At 51.9% G+C, this 19,542-nt stretch overlaps 2 protein-coding genes across 5 annotated transcripts in view; one reads left to right on the forward strand and one right to left on the reverse strand.

The window, feature by feature from the left end:
• Nucleotides 1-1,532: 1,532 nt before the first annotated feature.
• RAB17 (RAB17, member RAS oncogene family) lies at nt 1,533-9,213 on the forward strand. Of its 2 annotated transcripts, XM_008929011.3 has the most exons (6): nt 1,533-1,695; nt 6,246-6,405; nt 7,398-7,549; nt 7,962-8,087; nt 8,271-8,364; nt 8,735-9,213. In XM_008929011.3, the coding sequence occupies exons 2-6, from the start codon at nt 6,249-6,251 to the stop codon at nt 8,845-8,847; spliced, it is 642 nt and encodes a 213-aa protein (XP_008927259.1). In that variant the 5' UTR covers nt 1,533-1,695; nt 6,246-6,248; the 3' UTR covers nt 8,848-9,213. The 2 variants fall into 2 exon arrangements, with proteins under 2 accessions (XP_008927259.1, XP_017927194.1); XM_018071705.1 differs by lacking the exon at nt 1,533-1,695 and having other exon boundaries at nt 6,261-6,409.
• Nucleotides 9,214-13,466: 4,253 nt separating this feature from the next.
• MLPH (melanophilin) overlaps nt 13,467-19,542 on the reverse strand; it is a 28,155-nt gene continuing 22,079 nt past the window's right edge. For 2 of the 3 annotated variants that reach the window (XM_018071676.3, XM_018071674.3), the window contains 6 exons: nt 18,232-18,387; nt 18,032-18,124; nt 17,757-17,822; nt 17,559-17,616; nt 15,894-15,991; nt 13,467-15,496 (listed from right to left, as the gene is read on the reverse strand). In XM_018071676.3, the coding sequence (XP_017927165.1) occupies nt 15,470-15,496; nt 15,894-15,991; nt 17,559-17,616; nt 17,757-17,822; nt 18,032-18,124; nt 18,232-18,387 (498 nt within the window). In that variant the 3' untranslated portion in view covers nt 13,467-15,469. The remainder of the gene's footprint in view (nt 15,497-15,893; nt 15,992-17,558; nt 17,617-17,756; nt 17,823-18,031; nt 18,125-18,231; nt 18,388-19,542) is intronic. The other variant, XM_018071675.3, reaches the window with a different exon arrangement.

A 19,542-nucleotide genomic window follows, 5' to 3' on the forward strand; every position in this document is an offset into this window, starting at 1 on the left:
ACTCATTGCTGTGGGCAAAGATTCTTCCTGCAGCAATCCCAGCCTAAGGGGTTCATGCCCCCAGCCCTTCCAAAGTCCTGAAACACCTTCCTACCCATGTGCTGTGCCAGGGAAACTGTGCACAGGGTCAAAGACTTGCACCAAAGGACTGACTGATGCAAAGCCCTGGAAAAAAAATAAGGCTTTAAGTCAGCTCATGTGGGAAACAAGTTATGGGAAAGGGAAGGGGGGGGCATTAAACTGCTTTGGGGATGAAAAATTTATATGAGCCTCAGACAGTTTGGGTTTTCATAGGGTTTTAAGGAATCATCCTCAAAGGATCCCCAGATTCTGTTCTAGCCTCAGCAGAGCTGATGGGAAGGACCTGGGAAGGTAAACACTTTCCTTCCCTCTGGTAAGAGGGTAAAATCTGCTCCCAGGCTTCAGTATATCCACCTCAAGTTTTGCTGTGACAGTGTAAATCTGTGCACACATTCCCAAATGAAGGGAAATGCTCCAATTTTGCTTGCAGACCAAAACTTCTCACAGTGATTCCACACGGCCTCCTGTATGAAATCTGTGGAACTCTCAGGCATCTGTACATGGCTGTTTACCATAGAAATGAGAAGCAATTGAGCCACAGTGCTCAGGCCTTGGAAGTCACAAGACACGCTTCTCATTTCAAAACTAGGCTGATATTATTTTTAAGCTTTCTTGTAGGACTTCTGCTTTTCACCCTGCTCCCTATAACTATTAGGACTAGATTTTGTGAAGTCTGTTTTACTCTCAGACATCTTACTTGAAGGAAAGATACTGCCTGTGATGATGAGTGACAGAAATACAGAACTACCTTAATTTAGATATTTAATTATCATATCTTGCCATTTTCACTCCAATGCATTAACATGCTGTGATTTCTCTCTCAAGATACTGAAGATTTAACAAGAGTAGCCTTTTTCAAAACACTAAGCCCCAGCTGCCTGGGGCAAGTAGCTATTATCTTAGTTGACAGGCAGTAAAATGCTCGGTTTTTGCTCACTTTGCACCTCCCAAGCTCAACAGCCCAAGCATTCTGCAAGACAAGCGGGTGTGTCTTCTCACACACAGTAAATCAGCCATGCTCCTGAAAACAATTCTACTTTGCAATCCCAAACCTAAGTTACCTGAGCCCGTACCTGGCACAGGACCAAAGCCAGGTCTAATGTGTGTCAGCAGAAATTGCTGTATCATAAAAACCCGGGGAAGGACAGATCCCTGGTACGCCACGTCTCCGGCTGTGGTGGAGTCCAAGGTGCTTTTCCTCCCCATTCCCCTGATAACTAGGTTGGTCTTGGACCCTATGGCATGGGGAAAAACACACTCACCCATTCATCCATGTGTCTGTCCATCCACCCACCCACTGCCAGACCCCAGCGTGGGAAGTGGGGAGGGAAGGAGGTGGGGAAGGAGAGAGTGCAGGGGGCATGGCCACCAGCTACGCTCCCTGTGACGGCAGCCCCGTGTTCTCGTCTTGCCTGGCTCCCAGACCTTAGACCTGGCGTCGGGTCTAAGGTTCGCTGATCTCCGGTCGCCTCCCACCTTTGACACCACTCCCGGGTGGTTTCGCTTTCACCTGCCCCTGGCACCAAGAGGCTGGAACAGACGGATGGGGCCATCATCCCACCGCACCTGACAGCACAGACTGGAACCCTGGGAGGAGAGCAAGGCTTCGGGAAGGTAAAGGCATCCTCTGCTGGGGGATTCTCCGTGAGGCAGGCCCCAGACCCAACCCACCGTCTCCAAGGTGCCTTTCCCACACAAGCGCGGGGACTCTCATCCTCCCACTAGGAAGCAGCCCCACACCCAAGGCGCGAAGGTGCAGCCAGCACGAAGGGTGGCACAGTCCTCAGTGAGTCTCTGCCCAAGAGAAGAGGTTTTAGGAAGCCCTCTGCCCTACCCCCATCCTCTCAGGAAGCCAAAGAGCTACTGCAAAGGTCTTAGCAGAGTGCTCGGTGTGTCCCACAGCCCAGGCAGTCTCCATTTATTGCTCTCGTATTTCCCGGCACAGTTAATGGAACTTATTCTCTTCCCCTTAGCTCTGGGGAGAGCTGATTGCCCTGAGAAATCAGCACTATGTAAATCTAACAGTGTTTACACCTTAAGTCTTTGCAGTTGGGATTTTTGTATCCCCTGGTAACCTTGGCTTAAGTGAACTTTCCAAGTGACCATGCTCCCACATCAGCACTGCCAGAGCTTTAGCAGCTAGGAGAAGGCTCCCAAAAGCAGAGGAGTGCTTTAAGTTGAATACTGGAAGTTAACTGGGGATGTAGGTGCATGACAACTATCTCATGTGGGGGAAAAAATTAAGTATCTAAGTGTGAAAGAACCTAAAGTATCACGACCAAAAATTGCAGGGTTAGATACTGCAGACTTACACAGTTAAACATTGAAGTCCTGTGTTTTTTCCAAGGAGATCATTAACTGTGGTTCTGGTTCACTGCTGCACCCCTGCAGAAACTCAGCAAATGTCTTCAATGGTTTTAGGACTTTCTTAGAGCTTGTGATTTAGAAAAGCTTAGACATCTATTAGACATCATTACACTTAAACAACATTAATTTCCCAGGAAGTTAAACAGTCTTAAATGAGACTTCTCGGTAACTTCATCTTCAAAAGGTATGCATTACTTTTCCTTTGTTTTTTTACTGCTTTCCTTTGCAAATAAAAGGCTTATCCCCTCACAGTTAATAGACCAGGACCCTCCACCCCAGGTTAAAAATGCTGCAGAGATACTAATTTACAAAGTGGCGACAGCCAAGCCCTTGCTGTCACATTCTAGCACACACTGTCACCTCATGTTTCTCTCTTTATTACTAGTCTTTATGCTGATAAACCACGAGTTTGAAAGGATACTCCTTAGATAAAATCCAGTTTCCTGCTAATGCTAAACAACTAGGTCACCCTCATAAACATATTCATCAGATCCCTTCTTGGAAATGGGTGGTTCAAGTGCAATATTGCTGATCTGGCGCTGCTGCTGCCGTAGCTGGCAAAGAGATCACCTTTAACTCGATTCACAGTGGGCTCCATAGGGACACAGCTGATTAATGCTGGTCAGAGCTGGCCCAAGGGAAGGAGAGAGGAGACAATGAGACAGGGGAATGGGGGTGTCTGGCTGAGAACACAATTTCCTGGGTGCAGCAATGTTTAATCCTCTGTCAGGAAGTGAGAAATGATCTGTGTCCTGGCCATTTGGCTACTTGCCTTCAAGGTAAGTGTGAGATCAAGCAATCTTGCCCCGAATATCTGCTTCTAGACACAGCTGTCACAAAATATTAAGCTGTATCTGGAGGCTAAATCCACCAGCAGGATTTTTACAGTTGATTGAAGATAAATTGGTTTAACTCTGACTATACTGAATCCAAGCAGGTTCAGCTTTCTCTGCCCCTCAGCATGGCCTCGAGGCACAAGGACAGGACCTGCAACACCTCAGCTGTTCCCCAAGCTGCTCCCCAAATTGCTGAGTTATTCTTTACCAGGATCAAAATAAAAAGCCACAAAATCCAGCATCTAAGCAGTCCCAGTTCAGGTTACACCTCAGCCCTTGAATTCCTGTGTGGAAAAATTTGCTAAAGCCGTTTTACACCAAAGCATTGGTGACTCCTTCAGAGTTTTGAGTTTGTAATAAGATCAACTGAACTTATTCTAGTTATGCTGACAGAAACTTTCTAGCATGCTCATGCACTCTGCTGGGGTTTAACTTACAGAAATGCACAGGAAAGTTTTTGTCAGTATTTCTCCTGGATCTGCTCAGGGAAGTCAGAAAAGTTTCCACATGAACAGCAAGCCTGTGTTTCCTCAGCAGCACAGACACTGGCTGGAAGTACAGGGATGATGTTTGCTGTGACATCCACACCTGGAGCAGGGACTGGTGACCCTGTCAGAACAGCATCCTGGAATTTATGGAGCTGACTAACCCTAAGCCAAGTCTTACTGACGGTCTCTTCCTCGAAGCACAGAGCAGCTACAGAAGGGTGACTGTGAACCACATGAGATATCTGGATGCTCTTCCTGTAGTCCTTTAGCCAGAAAGTGCAGGTTTTTACTCTGTACACTCTTTTTCCAACAACAAAAAAAAAAAAAAACCAACAACAAAAAAAAAACCAAAAAAACCCACCAAAACCAAGAAAAAAACCAAAACCAAGAAAAACACAAACAAAAAGGACAAAACCACCACCATTTCCCCCTGTTCTTCATTGAATTAGAAAGAAGCCACGTGTTTTTCTTCCTTGCCATTCTCCTTGAGTGGAAAGGGAGACATTCTCTGGGAAAGAAGTTGTTTAAAATGAACTTCAGCAAAACTCATTGCAGTAAATCTCAGGTGAGTTTTGTTCCAGCATCAACTCAACCTTATGACGTTGAACAGAGAGCAGCAGAGGGAAATGATGAGAAACTGAGTTTAGTATAGATAATCTTGGGTGGTTTTCAAGCAGCTTCTTGCTTCCTTAGAGAGTTTTGTGGCTTATCACCAATAGTAACTGCCCAGAATGGATGGCAGTCTTATTTCCAGCCTATAAAGAGGCAAGTGTATGTGATCAATACCACAAGGAGCACAGTTATGCTGTGCTGCAGAGTTTATCTTTTTCCTGTTTAAATAATATTACCCACTCCTGACTAGCTGTTCTGCACAAACCACAATCCTGCTCTTCATCACAGGGGCTGTATGAGCTGGGGAAGGTGGTGTTACCTGTGTTCTTTAAGGGAATTAAAGCCCATTTAACTGAGCAGGAAAGCTATTTGGATCTAAAGATACAGACCTGAGTTCAGCCAACCGAAGAATGCTCTTAAGGACAGCCTTAATGAAGAATTAAAGGTCTGGAGCCTGCCAGATTGCAGGGGAAGGACAGGCAAAATAAAGGAGACACGTGGGATGAGCAGCTTGCAAGAACAAGAGGCTTTTGTCAGAGAGGGGTGTTGCAGAGACCTTCCCAGGCCAGGAACTACATTGCTAGTGCTGCTGTTAGGTGTCTTCATAAAGATACTTCTTGCTCAACAGCAATGTTTCACATACCAGATTCCTGAGCCCCAGGTAGAAATATCGCTAAATCTTCATTATAAGTCTTGCAGGTCCTGGTCTTGCTCTCTGGCTGACCAGGGCTTTCTTCCACATGGAAGGAAGCACCCCATTCCAGCAGTGCTCATCCTGGCATCCTGTTCAGTTCAACACCCCATGAGCCTTCATCTTCAGGCTCTGCATGAACTTCCTTCTCCCATTTATAACTGTTCACATGAGTATTTTTGGAGGAGGAGCTCTGTAAGGAGGAACCAAGGCAAACCAAGACAGTGTTATTTGCTGCCCTGTGCTGGCAGTTCCCACCAAGAGCAGGGCACTGTCGCTTCCTTGACCTCAAGGCTGGGAGGAGGAGACACGTGCCACCCAGGAGGGCTCCCACCGACCGTCCTCTTCCCAGGGTATGGCCAAAACTCTGCAGCAGCTTTCTCGGAGTCAGGTTTGAGATAACCACTGTTATTCTGGTCTGTGTTCCCCCGCCATCCCTGGGCACAGTGGAGCTCCATCCAGAGTGGGGCGGAGTCACACTCTGTGCTGACGCAGTCATGAGGTGTGAGACTTCATGAGCTTGGTCTGTCTGGGGGTTCTTTACCATGGTGCAAGAGCATGTGCCATCTGCTTTGTGTGCTGCTGTCCTCAGGGGCGCTTGAGCCAGGTCCTCTTGCTCCTGCTTTTTCAAGCAACTTGCTGACTCAAAGCAGGGCTACCACAAAGCCCATCAGATCCTGAGGTGCCGAGTCATTGCCTGGGCAGTGTCCTTAGCAAGCTGGTAGCAGCATCACCTCCATGCCTGAGCTGGGCTTTCCTGGTATAACTTATAACCAGCACCCACAATAAATGTAGAACATCAGCCTAAACTCTTCAGCAGCACTGTGGTGAGAAAGGTGTGCTCAAGAGCAAGGCACAGGCATGAGTGATGTCCCTCTGCCATTAACTTCCCCCAGCATGTCCTCTTAAAGGAGACACACCAAATTTAGTCTCCTTGTCTATATCCAAGAAGGCTTCTTGCATCGATTGTTCCTTCCTAAAGATCTCCACCTTCTGGTCATAACTGACAGTGGCAGATGCTTTGATAGATTTGATTCAGGATATTAATGATTTTATTCCAGCCTATTCTGAGGTTAAACCCCACCTGTCCCCCTAGCACCAGTCAGGACCTGATGCAGGAGGCTGGCATCAGTTGCAGATGTACACTGAACAGAGTTGGTTTCATTGCAGGCCATGGCACAGGAAACAATGCCAGGTGCCTCCCTGGAGGGGAGCCATCCCACCTACACGTACAAGGTGGTTCTGCTGGGCAGCATGTCGGTGGGGAAGTCAAGCCTGGCCTACCGATACGTGAAAAATGACTTCAGGGAGTTCCTGCCAACCGTGGGCTGTGAGTGAGTGGCTTCAGTTGCTTGATGGCTCTGGACAAGACACCAGGCCTGATGCACTTCCTTGAAGCAGGGTGGGATGGAGAAGAACTGGTTGGTACATCTCACAGTAGCACAGACCCACTTCTGAACATGATACAGATTTGCCCAAGAGCCAGACCTTCCCCTTCACATCTCTGCAGACCATTTGCTCAGCACCAGGCTGTAAGCAGAGCCACATCCATATCACCAAAGTATGGCTTGGTGCTGCTTTTTAGAGGCAGATGAGCAGCAAAATGAGTGAAACCTGGAATTCAAACTGTACAGCCCATCTGCTCTTTGCACGCTTGGTCCTGTGCTGCCCTCCCAGCTATTTAAGACACCCCAGGAGGGTCTCATAGAATGGTTTGCATTGGAGGGCACCTTAAAGATAATCTAGTTTCAATCTCCCCTGCCTAGGTCCTACAGCATCTAGACATAGATGTTCTTTTTACATGATGTACCTGGCTTTTGCCTAAGAAGGCACAGCAGGCACAGAGGCTGCAGTCCCACCTGTATCTGCAGAGATGGTGGAGGAGAGCAAAGTACCATGGAACTTCTCCCCATCCCTCTGCCATGGCTGTGGCTGGTCTACAGGCAGCCATCTGCTCCCCAGGAACAGGGATGGAGGCTCACCCTCCAGTGTGAGCCCTTTCAGTGGATATTCTTATTCAGAGCTCTCACAGGTCTGACCCACCAGCAAGGTGGTGGAGCCTCTCTGTCTGGGGTCTGTTCTTCAAAGCTCAGAACTATCTGGCATCAAACCTGGTGTGAACCCAAATCTGCTGTCAGGAAGGGCCCCTGGCCTTGCAGCACATCATCCCATCAAGGGTACCAATGATCACGAGAAACCCACCCCAACTTTGCACGTTAGAACATTGTTACCAACCCTCGGGATGGGTTTGACCTCACAGCAGCAGACTTAAGGTATCTCCTGTTACTGCAAGTGAACATATACCCTGCATCTTGCTTGCAGGCTCCTTCTTCACACGCACACACAACCTGGAGGCAGCCACCGTCAAGTTTGAGATCTGGGACACGGCAGGCCAGGAGAAGTACCAAAGTGTCTGCCACCTCTACTACCGGAATGCCCACGCTGCTCTGCTCGTTTATGACATTGCTAAGAAGGTAAGGCAGGGGATGCTCGTTCCATCCGTGCCATGCTGCAGCACACTGGTGGGGCAGAGATGTCCAGATGATGGTGTTTGTCCTTTGCAGACCAGAAAGCAGTACATGAGCACCACCTGAGAAGGTGAACATTCCACCTGGGACTTGTCAGGGGCTGCCCCTGCCCATGCAGGACCATGCCACTACCCTGGGATGATTTCTGCTGCCACGCAGAAAGGGTGCATCCCATCCAAGGTGGATTTATGCCTGAAGGTGTTTGAGGGCTGGTGACCTGTTTTTCTGAGAGAGGGCAATCACTACTTCCCCACCACACCTCTTCCACCTTTGGTTTGGTGCCACCCATCCAGCTTTGTGAGACAAAGGGATTAAATCAAAACCAGATCACTGAGCAGTTTTGTCTCCATTTCTCCAGGAAACACTCAAGAAAGCAAAGCTGTGGCTGGAGGAGCTGGAGAAGAAATTCCTTCCTGATGAAATTGTCATTGCTTTGGTGGGCAACAAAACAGACCTTGCTGCTGAGCGAAAGGTCACCACTGAGGTGAGTGCCTGTGGTTCCCTCATCACCCCCTCACCAGCAAGCACTGGGATATGTCCAAGGAAAGCCAAGAGTTTAAAAGGTTTTCAGACACCTCCAAAATCTCTGTACAATTATTGACCCATCATAGCCAAAAAAGCAGCCCCAGAAGAGGCTGGGGTAATAACTCTGCTTGTCTCCACTTAGGAGGGGGCAGAGTTGGCACGGACAAAAGGCCTCCTGTTCATGGAGACATCTGCAAAATCCAACCATCAAGTAAATGATATCTTCATGGCCATAGGTGAGTCATGTGATGGGTCTAGGTGAGAGCAGAAGCAGGTGAACCACGGCTCCAAGCCCCTGCAAAGCTGATCCCCTTCACTGCTCCTGCTTGCCACCGAGATCTTCTTCCCAGCCAATCCAGCCTGTGCCACCCCTTAAGGCATAAGGATGGACAGATCCATCCCAGGATACTCCAGCATCAGAGATGGCTTTCAGGCCTTCTCCCAAAGCCACAATTTTATTTTGCTTTAGTATCCAATCTGGGTGTAATGGTGTCCCCAGTTTAGGGGAACTGTGGGATGGTCCCCTGGGGTGGGATGGTGTGGCCATTGCACCCCACACTACCAGCAGGGGAAAAGAGCCCTTTCTTGCCTTATGTTTCCTCCCAGTCCAAGAGCTCCTACGTCGGGAAAAAGAGAAGGCATCTGCCCCATCCCCACACGAGAGATCAACAATTGACCTGAAGGAGGGCACGCCACAGAGGAGGTGCTGCTGGCTCTGAGGACATGCAACTCTGGACCTCAGCCATGACTGGATGAAGTCTCCATGAGGAGCAGTGGGGACTCAGAAGTGCAGAAGCAGCTCAGCCTGACCACCCTCCCCCTCAAAGCAAGTTCAGAGCCCACCCCGGGTGCACAGGGCCTCTTCAACCCTCTAGCACTCTCTTCATCCGAGAGCTAAAGCACAGGGTTTTCTTCCACCAAGCTTCCACTTCCAGAGAAGAGCACAACCTGCTAGCAACACTACCACCAACCCTGACTGGTGATATCCCCCCACCCCAGCTGCACATCACCTCCTCCATCTCCCTTTCCATCTGAAAAGGGAGGGTTTAGCTTTCCAGAGCAAAGCAGGTGCATTCTGGGGACTTCACACTCAGGCTGCAAATAAAGAGAATAGTGCCCTGAAGGTGTGTTATTTTTTCCCTGTCCTGGATGTCAGCCTGCAGGTGGGGAAGCTTAGAGGTGGCAGGGACCAGAGCCAGTGCTCCCTCACCCCATCTAACCCATAGTGGGTCACAGCCCATCCTTGGGAGAAATCACAGATTTATTGCCAACATAAGAGCCAGAATGGGGCCAAACCAAACAAGTGGTGTCCCAGTACCCCGTGCCTTCCAGGGCCTCCCCTTTGCATATTATGAGTTAGATGTGGGAATGCACCTTGGCTGGAAAAGGATTAAAAACCACCTGTGCTCTCTCCAAAGGCAGCAGCACTCACCTTGTCTGCAGGGCAGTAACCTCTGAGGTTTTGGGGCATGGCCTGAGAGCAATGCCAGGCAGCAAACACTCTTGAAGACCTTCCCCATGCAGGGGAGGTTGTCTTACCCCTGAGAACCAACCACCCCAGCACCCCACACCAGCCAGGACACTCACCTGTGGTGCTTCCCCAGGGCTGAGCCATCCCGGAGCAGGACAAGAGCCCGTCCTCCGAAAAAAGGCTGATTTGCTCCCTCCTCTTGCCTAAATCCCCTTTGTTAGGGCAGCTGGGAGACATTAGGTGCTAATTGCCACTCCTGTACCCCATCTGCTCCCTCCCCTTCCCAAAATTAACCCTTCCCTCCCCAAACCACACTAGACCCTCATTGCTGGAGCGTGACGAGACCAGCAAATTTTGGGGTCACACTCTCTACCCTGCACCCCCCCACGTCCCCCTCATGCTGCGTTTTGGAACAGAGAGGCTGGGACACAGGGATGAGAGGAGAAGGGGTTTTATTGTCAGCTTCAGTTCAAGGGTTCCGCTCCTCCCGGGGAGGGTGGGGGGCTGCACAGGCTCGCTGCCGGCCCCCCATGGGGTGGGTGCCCTCGCCCAGGGCTTGCCGCCTCCCGAACCGCCCCACCGGCCTGATCCCGCGTCCCGTGTACCAGGAGGGGTCGATGTCCGGGTCTGCAAGGAAAAAGCCGAGGAACCATCAGGGGGTGATGGGGGAGAGGACAGGGCGTTTCACCCGTGGGTGGGGGGATGATAACCCAAGGAGAGCAGGAAAGGGGGAAGAGAGGGATAAAAGCTCTTGCAAAGGCTGTTTCAAAGCAAACCTTTGCTTCTGCATCGTTACACCCCCTCCTCGCCCCCAAAAATGCGGCTGAGTCTGGGGATGCAGAGGGGGCTGGAAGCAGGGTGTTGATTGGGGGGACTCCCTTACTCATGTTCTCCTTACTCCTGATTTCCATGGAGCGCTGGAGGATGCGGCCGTAGGCGACGGGCAGGGTCAGGCAGGCGAGCAGCAGGCACAGGAGGCAGGTGGCCCCCAGCTTCATCCCCAGCACTTTCCGCCCGCAGTGGCTCGGCTCCGAAGTCTCCTGGCCCCCGGCACTTCACGCCACAAAGACGGTGGCCTCCGATGCGGCTGTGGGAGGGAAGGGATTTGGCTGTTGATGTGTGTCCCTATCACAGTATCCCTGGGCAAGCAGCGATGCAAAGCGCTCGGGAGAACTGGATCAGAACTCGGGGGTTTTGCTGGGGCTGATACCTTTTGGGAAAGTATCCCCTCCAAACACGAGTTGTGCAAACCTGATGTTCATTAAAACAGGTTTTGGTCCTAGCCTAGTGCCTTGGGTCAGGCCTGACATAGTTCATCGTTTCTCCTCCGGGAGCCCCTGTGCAGCACGGGATCCCACAGCCTGGGTGATGGGGAGAGGAGCCACCACCAAAGTGCAGGGCTGGCTGCACCAAGCAAAGGCTGCGAAGCCTCAAATGAGGTTTGCTGTGGGATGCTGGGGGATGCATGAATGGACCACGGTCACCTCTGCACCCTGGGCGCCCACCCCTGGACCGAGCTGCCGAAATGGAAATCCGGGAACACCCTGTAACCTACTCCAGGGCACTGAGGGGATGAGCAGGAGCGTGCACGGCTGAGCAATGGGCTTGATTTCTGCCAGGGCGAGGGGGGCAGAAGCGGGAGAGCTGGGTGAGGCAGGACACGGCGCGGGTGTGGCGGCAGCTTTAATTCCAAAGACTTTTGCAAAGGAAAAGTTTGCAGCGTGCTGAGCAGGAGGCAGATTGGGCTCCTGCGAGCTCAGGTTTGCTGCGGCCACCAAATTTTTGGAACCCCCCAGCCCGGTCGCACAGACGCAAGGACAGACACACGGGGAGGCAAAGCAGGGCTCAAAAGCATCACGAGAGGGAGAGAAAAGCGTGGCTCCCGCCGCCGGGGCTGCACTTACCGTGGCGTGGCGAGGCGAGGTGCCCGGCTGCCGTCCCGCTGAGCCAGGTGGCTGCTGTCTGAGCCGGAGTCCCCTCCGGTCGCTGTTTTTATGGCCGGTTTCGTGCTGATGTCAGAGGCGAGTCCTGACAGGGACCGAGCCGGGGCATCTCCCCTCCCCGCTGTCCCCTCTCATCAAATCAGCACAGGGGTTTTCATGACTCAGAAGGGACCAGCATTTTATCTTCCGCTGGCTGAGGAAGATAGTTTGGGAATATGTTAATCCCTGTCCTCGACCCAGGGTTATTTTGGACAAGGGGAAGTTTTCTGGTCCATCACACCCCCAGCGCCCACTGCGGGGAGGGGGAGGATCTGTGGTTCACGCTGCCCTGAAAGCTGAGTTACCAGTGCAACTCCACCACAGGATTCACACTGGGTACCTTTCTCCATCACTTTCCCTCCCCCAAAAAAGCTGCTTTAAGGAAATCAGAACATTAAATGCAGAGAAGAGGGGAAGGCAACTTGCTGGGGCACTCGAGTTGTCAGAAATGGGTTTGTCCTCGTGGCATGAGGGCTTCAAATCCCCTGCTTTCCCTTCCTTCCCCACCCCCCCTTTTTTTTAAATGGGTTTAAAAGATTTCTGACTCTGTTTGTTCTGCTGGATGTGACACTGAAGGAGCCATCTCGTGTCCTGAGCACAGAGGGTTTAGTTGGCATCCCCAGGCAAAACTGGGACCAGAGACATCCTGAAACAGGGACATATTTCTGCTGGCAGGATGGTGAAGACACTGTCACTAGTGGGGTGAGGGCAGGGGGCAGGTCTCTGTCTGCCACCTCCCCGTGGAGCTGGCATTGCCCTGGGACAGGTCTCCATCTCATATGGTTGTCAGCTCCAATGCCTGATCACAACAGTGTTGGGGACAGGTGACAGGAGCAGCAAGAGACACAGGGTGATTGCCACAGAGGTGTTGCAAAGGCAGGGAAAGGGGTAAAGAGATATATAAACCCCCCATGTTTCAGCCATGGAAACCCACACCCTGAGCTCAGCAGGTCTCTCTCTACCCCAGGGTTGCTGCTATTATTTAATACAGATTTAAAGTAACCCCTCAAAGTGGGCTTGTGTTTCTTGTGGCTTCAGCTGCCAGACTTGATTCGGGGTGTCCATGCAAGTTGGAGCAGTGCATTTATTTCAGGATCAGCCTCTCTTTACCCCCACCCCGTGCATCCCCTTTGCCCACCTGGCTTCACCACTGGGTACCACTAACCCACAGTCTTCACACCTGTGGCTCTGTGACCAGTATCTGACTATTCATATTGCCATCCTGATCAGAACCATCTGCCTCTGTTCTGCTTCAGTGCTGCTGATTCAATTCCTGTCTGCTTCACCTGGCTAGTTTTAAAGCAAGGACTGCACAGATTGGTTAAAGCAAAGGATGGACATGGACCTGCTGGAGTGAGTCCAGAGGAGGTCACAAATATGCTCCAAGGGCTGGAGCCCCTCTGCTCTGGAGACAGGCTGGGAGAGCTGGGAGTGTTCAGCCAGGAAAAGAGAAGGCTCTGGGGAGACCGGAGAGGCCCTTCCAGCACCTAAAGGGGCTCCAGGAGAGCTGGAGAGGGACTTTGGACAAGGGCCTGGAGTGACAGGACAAGAGGGAATGGCTTCCCACTGCCAGAGGGAAGGTTTAGATGTGATATTGAGAAGGAATTCTTCCCTGTGAGGGTGGTGAGGCCCTGGCACAGGTTGCTCAGAGAAGCTGTGGCTGCCCCATCCCTGGAAGTGTTCCTGGCCAGGTTGGATGGGGCTTGGAGCAACTTGGGCTAGTGGAAGGTGTCCCTGCCCATGGCAGGGGCATGGAATGAGATGAGTTTTAAGATCCCTTCCAACCCAAACCCTTCCGTGATTCTATGGAAAGAGAGAGGAACCTTTGCTTGAGTGAGCTAAAAGAACAGACACAGGAAAATGAGTGGATGGTTCTGGACACAAAATTGGCTTTATTGCATGATTTAGTATACATATATAAAATCTCTAGGCAGAAAGATGGGTCAGAAAACCAGCAGAGAACAATGTGGATGACTACAGCCTGAACGATGCCTTAGTTTGCACTGCTGAAGCTCACCGTGAGGATTTCTTTACAGGGTCAAGCGTGGAAGGACTTGAGTTATGGCTGAAACCAGACACAGCAAGAGATGGAGTTGGGGCAAAGGCTGAGCCCTGACACCAGAAGGCTGGGTGCAAACCCCCCAAGTCTTGGTGGAGCTCCCTTCTGCCAGCAAGGAGCTGACATCCCAGCACCGAGGCCAGCAGAGCAGCAAGAAATGTACCCATTAATGCCACAGTGTCTGGGAAAGTTTCTGCCACAGCAGAGATTTGCACTTACCCTTTTGAGTGTCAGGCCAGAAGGATTTAATTTTAAATTAAGAAACTGGTTTTGTTTCCATCTGGGAAGCCCAGACTATGGACTTACAAGACTGCTCTGGGATGACCACAGGACCAATTTCTAGGCAGTTAGCAGTTTCTAGACAAAGCCAACATATGTGTTACTTGCATGATAATTCATCCTACTGCTCATAATTAAAGTGGTTTTAGCTCAGATGCACAGGAATTGCCTAAAGGGTCCAGCCTGAGTGGCCATTGATGGGAATCTGTCAGCATTGGTCTGACATTCACCCTCTGGCTGCGAATGATCCTCTCCCCATCATCCACTGTGGAAGGAGAGAGGCAGGGAGGGAAGGATGGAGGTGGGGGCTATACAGGATAGGGACCAGCAGGTAACCAAGCAAAAAAACTCTTCCAAAGTGACCTGTAAGAGAAACCAACCCTCTTCCCATCCCAATACCCTGGCCATGGAGATGGGGGCAGGCACTGATCCACAGGGGTTAATGGATGTGGGGAATTAAATATTGGAGGAAAACAAACATCTTGGAGCATCTGGGAGGGTGTTACCAATGCCACTGTCACCTGGCAGAAGCCCAGGGCCACTGCAGCTCCTGAAGGTCATCACAGCTCCTCCAAAGGATGGGGTGGTCCTAACAGATTCTACAATGCCATCATCAGGGACAGGGGACATGCTCATCCACAGAGTGCATCTTGGCATGGGCTGACCCCTCTGCGGAGCAGAGAAGCACCTACACTCTGCTTGCTGGAGTTCTTCTATATATCTTGCTGATATAACCTCACATGGAGAGGAGGGATCTTTGAGAGCTGGAAAAGCAAACCAATACCCAACAAGCTCTCCATCATTTCTTCCACCTTCCTTGCCAACACCTCCTGCAAGCCTCGCCTCACTCGCGTCCCCAGATGGTCACACTCACTTCAGGCACGGCGGCGAGAAGCCTCAGTGGGTGTTTGCATGGCTTGGTGCAAAGATCTGTTGGCCAAGTGCTCCCTGGGAGGGAACCAGCACTGCTCTCAACCTCCTTTGCTGCTCAGGGAAGGGAAGCAATGCTTCCAGGGACATGGTAGGGAGCTGGGACCAGCACCACGATGCAAATCCCAGCACTGGGATTCCCGGGTCCCTGCTCTACTTGGGGTACCCCAGGGGCATCCTCCACCCCACTGTCAGTGCCTGTCCCTGCTCACCACCAGCCTGGAAAAGAGCAGGGACAGGCACTGACAGCTTTTACCAAGTGAGGGCTGTGCCACTGCTCCTGGTCCCTGTGCTGAATGCCACGCTGACATCCAGCTCCCTCCTCTGGTCCCTTTGGCTGACCCAGTACCCAAGAGCTTCCCAAAGCCAAGGTCTCATGCCTGCATCCTCCCAGGGAAGCCCCTGGCCACGTGAATGCACCCCAGTGCCTTGCTCCTCTCCCCAACAGCTCCCAGTGAGACCTCCTGCCCACGGCCTTTGGCTTCATTTCTGTCCAGGGTTTCAGGGAGAGAAGGGCATAGGAGAAGGAGGAGAAAGTGTTGCGGGGAAGGTGGTGAGAGGCTTTGCGCTGAGGTCTTGTATCATCACTGAAATGCGGTAGCAGGAAGGTTCCCCTCTCCTCAGGACAGGTGGGTCATCACAGGCTTCTGCAAGGCACAAGGAGAAACCTCAGCTCACCACTCACTGTGCCCATGCCCTGAGCCACCCCAGGTGACAAGGACAGTGTGCTCCTTGTCCCCTCTAGCTGCCACTGCATGGAGCAAGGACCTGCCCCATCCCATGGACCACTCAGGCAGCAGGAATTCGAAGATGCACATCTTTTTTGGTCCCCCCACACTGGGGCTGGTGACATCCCAGACCTCAGGGGGTGATGCCCAGGTGTGCCTGCCCACCAGTCAGCATGGTGAGACCAATGCTGGGAGCTGGGCGCTCCACCGGCTGGAGGAGAGTGTGGGGAGGGACAGGTCCCTCTGTGAAAGCCCAGGGAGGCAGGTCCCACATGGAATCCAGGCCAGCAGCCCTTCTGGGTGGCTGTGTCCGTACCGCAAAGAGCCTCTCCACTCTCCTGTTCTTCCCGTTGGGGTTTCTCTGCGTCAGGGAACCACGGTAAACAGAGTTGCGGTCAAAGGAATCATCAAAACCTGTAGAGAATAAAGAGAGATGGGGAGAAGCTCTTCATCCACCTCACTAGAGGTTTCAGTTACCCACCAAGTCATTTGGGGTTTACTAATCCCCTGCTGACTGTGGGTTTGGATGCATCATGGCACTTCCCTCTCCAGGAAGGTGATGGGAAGCCCTTTGATAACAAGGAGACAAGAGTTGCTGCTACTCAGGTTCCCAGAGCACTGTGTGAGCTGGGTCAGCCTACCAGCAGCCAGGACCTCTGCTCTGGAAAGCTCTGCCTGCCTGCAAGGAGCTCTCACACCACCCAAGCCTATGACACTCTCTTGACCTACTAAGTCATCTCCTCTCCTCTCTGTGACCAGATTCCACCAGCTGCACCTTTTTAGGCCCAACTTTTCAAGTCATTGACCTGCAGGGAGGGCAGTCAGGAGACCAAGTCACCCCATCACCCAGCCCAGGCAGAGGGGATTAGGTTTGCCTGGTGACATCTGTCCCAATTGCACATCCCTCCATCTCCTCACAGGGCTGACATGTCCCACGGGCTGCCTTTATCTGCCTGTCCTTTGCAGGAAGGAGAGCAGATGACTCCTGAGCATGAGGACAAGGAACCTTTCCACCTACCAGCCTCAGCTTAGGAAACCGCACTGTTAATTGTGTGAATGGGGGAAATGCTGTTTCAACTCTGCATTAAATGATCTTTTCCCCCTTCCCTCCCTTCATCTTCCATTATCTGGAAGGAGAGCTGCTCTTTCTGTCTTTAAGCTTGTGAGTGTGATAAGAGAGAAATAGAAAAGTAATTTCCTAATCAGTCTCACTGATATTGGTCAGGATGAAACATTTCCAGTGATTGCTCCCCTACCACACAAGCTGCTGTGCCAATTTTCAGGTCACAGACTACTTTGAAGCTGCTGTTTGTCATAACTGGGCCCTGGAGGGCCTCTTGCCCCCCACCAGAGACCAGTGGCTGAGGCAGTTGGGCAACAGGGTTGAGATTTATAGTCATAGAATGGTTTGGGTTGAAAGGAACCTGAAAGCCCATCTTGTTCCACCCGCCTGCCATTGGCAGGGATACCTTCCTCCAGCCAAACCAGGTTGCTACAAGCCCTTTCCAACCTGGCCTGGAACACTTCCAGGGATGGGGCATACCGTCCAGGGAAGGATACATTCTCCAGGATGGCCAAGCAAGAAAGAAATTGCTGTCAGAAGCGATGATGGGCTTAGGCGAGGCTTTGAGATCTAACAGCCCACAGGATGCCAGAGATGAAGTAACGCAGATGTCTCCCTGAATTCAGGTGGCCAGAGCCCAGGCTGCAGAGACAGCCCTGGTTCTTGGAGGACTGACCCACCTCAGCCTGACCTCTGCTTTCCTGTCACTATCCCTGATCCTGCCAACTGCTGTCTCCTTTCCATGTTATCCATCACAGGTTTCCTCTGTGGCTGTCTGACCGGGAGGACGTGAGCACAGGGAAGGGGACCCCCATTGCAGACACACAGCTGGATGCAGAGAGAGGACCAAGCATCCCCCAGAGCTCAGTCCATCACCCACAGGTCCCCATCTCCCACAGGCAGAGCCATGCTCCTTACCTGTGATTTCCAGCGGACTGTTGAACCTCCTCCTGAACCTCTGCAGTCCGGGCATTGCCTGCAAGGGAAGGGGAGCAGCCTGCTGTGGGAAAGGGGACAGAAGGGCAGAGGTCCCCACTGAGGCAACTGCTTTGAAAGCGGCTCCAGGCTTAAAGCTGTGCCACATGCAAAGCCAGCACTGACTAAACACATACTCACTTTAATGTCATCCAAAGACTCCCCTGGACTGCTGCTGGCAGGACCGGGAGAGTGGAGGCAGGCAGCCTGCAGGCAGAGGAAGGGCAGAGGTTTCTTTGGGGGTGCAAGAGGAGGCAGACAGCTCGGTCTGCAGAGCCCCGGGCAGCAGGAAGAGAGGTGGGCACAGCTCAGCAAGCCAGGCAGCCCTTGGCAGCACCCAGAGGCAGCAGCAACAGCCCGGGGGAGCATGTACATCTCAGGGCTGGGACCTCATACCCACCATCCTCCATGCTCACCTGCCCACTTGACTTTTTCTTTGCCTTTTCCACCGACTTCACCGTCAGCCCCGCCGCAGACAGAGCCGCAATTCGGGATTCGATGTCTGATATCTTTAGAGGGAGGAAGAAAAACATACAGATGGTGGCTGGAGGATCCACCACTGGCTTTGTTTGCCATCAGTGGCTGGGCAAAGCACCTCTCAGAGCTAAGCCCTCACCTCGCTCTCTGCCTGCTGCACCTGAGCAGCAGCCGAGGCCACTTTGTCCTCCAGCTCTGACAGCTCTGAGTCAGTAGTGCCGCTGTGCTGAGCCCCTTCCTCAAGCTCCTTCAGGGTCTTCTCAAGCCTGTAGGTCTTTCCAGCAGTCAGGTACACCTGAAATACAGGAAGAAGAAAACCTACATTGCAGAATCAACCTCCCTAGAGTTCTCCTCTCCTGGTGTGACTGCAGCCACAGATGCAACAGCTCCTGCCATTCTTATTTGACTGCCTTCTTGCCTTGCAGCACAGACAGTACCAGTCAGCTCTGACATGGCTTTTCATCTCATTTCCTCTCTTCCCCAGGCTTTTAGAGAGCAATTACCAATGGGGTGAAGTGGTAAAAGGCTCAACGGGAACACAGGAAGCACCAAAACTCAGTGACCTGCTTGAGGAGCAGCAGCATCTTTATGCCATGTGCTCAGAGGGAGGGCAGGTACCTGCAAACAAGCTCAGGCTGCCATGTCCTGTGATGGCAGAGAGCTGGGAAGGAGATAGACTGACTTTTCATATCTTCTCAGTCTATTTTAAGGGTGTCTGTGCTGCTGGGTTGCCTGGGGGCATGGTCAGCCTGCACTGTCCTCCCTTTGCTTCATAGAGAAGAAGGGTAAAAGGATCTATCCCAATAAACTCACTGCCACTTGCCTGCTTTTGGGCTGTTACAAGGACACAAGTCCAAGCAAAGCAGTTCAGGAAACACTAATATGTCAGTATGCAATCACATAAGATGATCAGATGGGTTTTGGTCACTGTTCTGCTGACTGGTCCCAATATATCACTATTGCTAATGCAATTCCTGCTCCTCCAGCCCTATCTGCTTTACCCGGACTGGACATTATGCAAAACTGCCTGGCAGGAGTCCTCTGCATGCACTGAAGTACCAAGCATCCACCCAAATCACAGCAGCATATGTTCCAGAGGTCCCACCCACCCCAGTGCAAACCCTAAAGCCATATACCACTCAACCTGTGAGTCGTAGGGATTTGTTGTTGGCCCATCAGGCTCTCCCAGTGCCCTCCAAGGCAGGTGGCATGCCTTGGAGAGAAGAGAGTGGCCAGCCAGCTGTGACTCAGCCAGGATCCCTGAGGGAATGGCAGGATGACACACATCTCCCAGAGCCATTGTCTACCCATCCCTGTGCCAGCACTGACGGCAGCAGCACTAAGCCCAAAGTTCACATCCTGCCCAGCCCTATCCCCTCTCCAGGGAGCAGGGGAACCTCAAAACCTTCATGCATGCAACCCTCTTCCTCTGGGATGCTGTATTTGGCCA

This window comes from Manacus vitellinus, unplaced genomic scaffold (assembly GCF_001715985.3).
Source record: "Manacus vitellinus isolate BGI_N305 unplaced genomic scaffold, ASM171598v3 scaffold_20_pilon, whole genome shotgun sequence".
NCBI classification, from domain to species: Eukaryota; Metazoa; Chordata; class Aves; order Passeriformes; family Pipridae; genus Manacus; species Manacus vitellinus.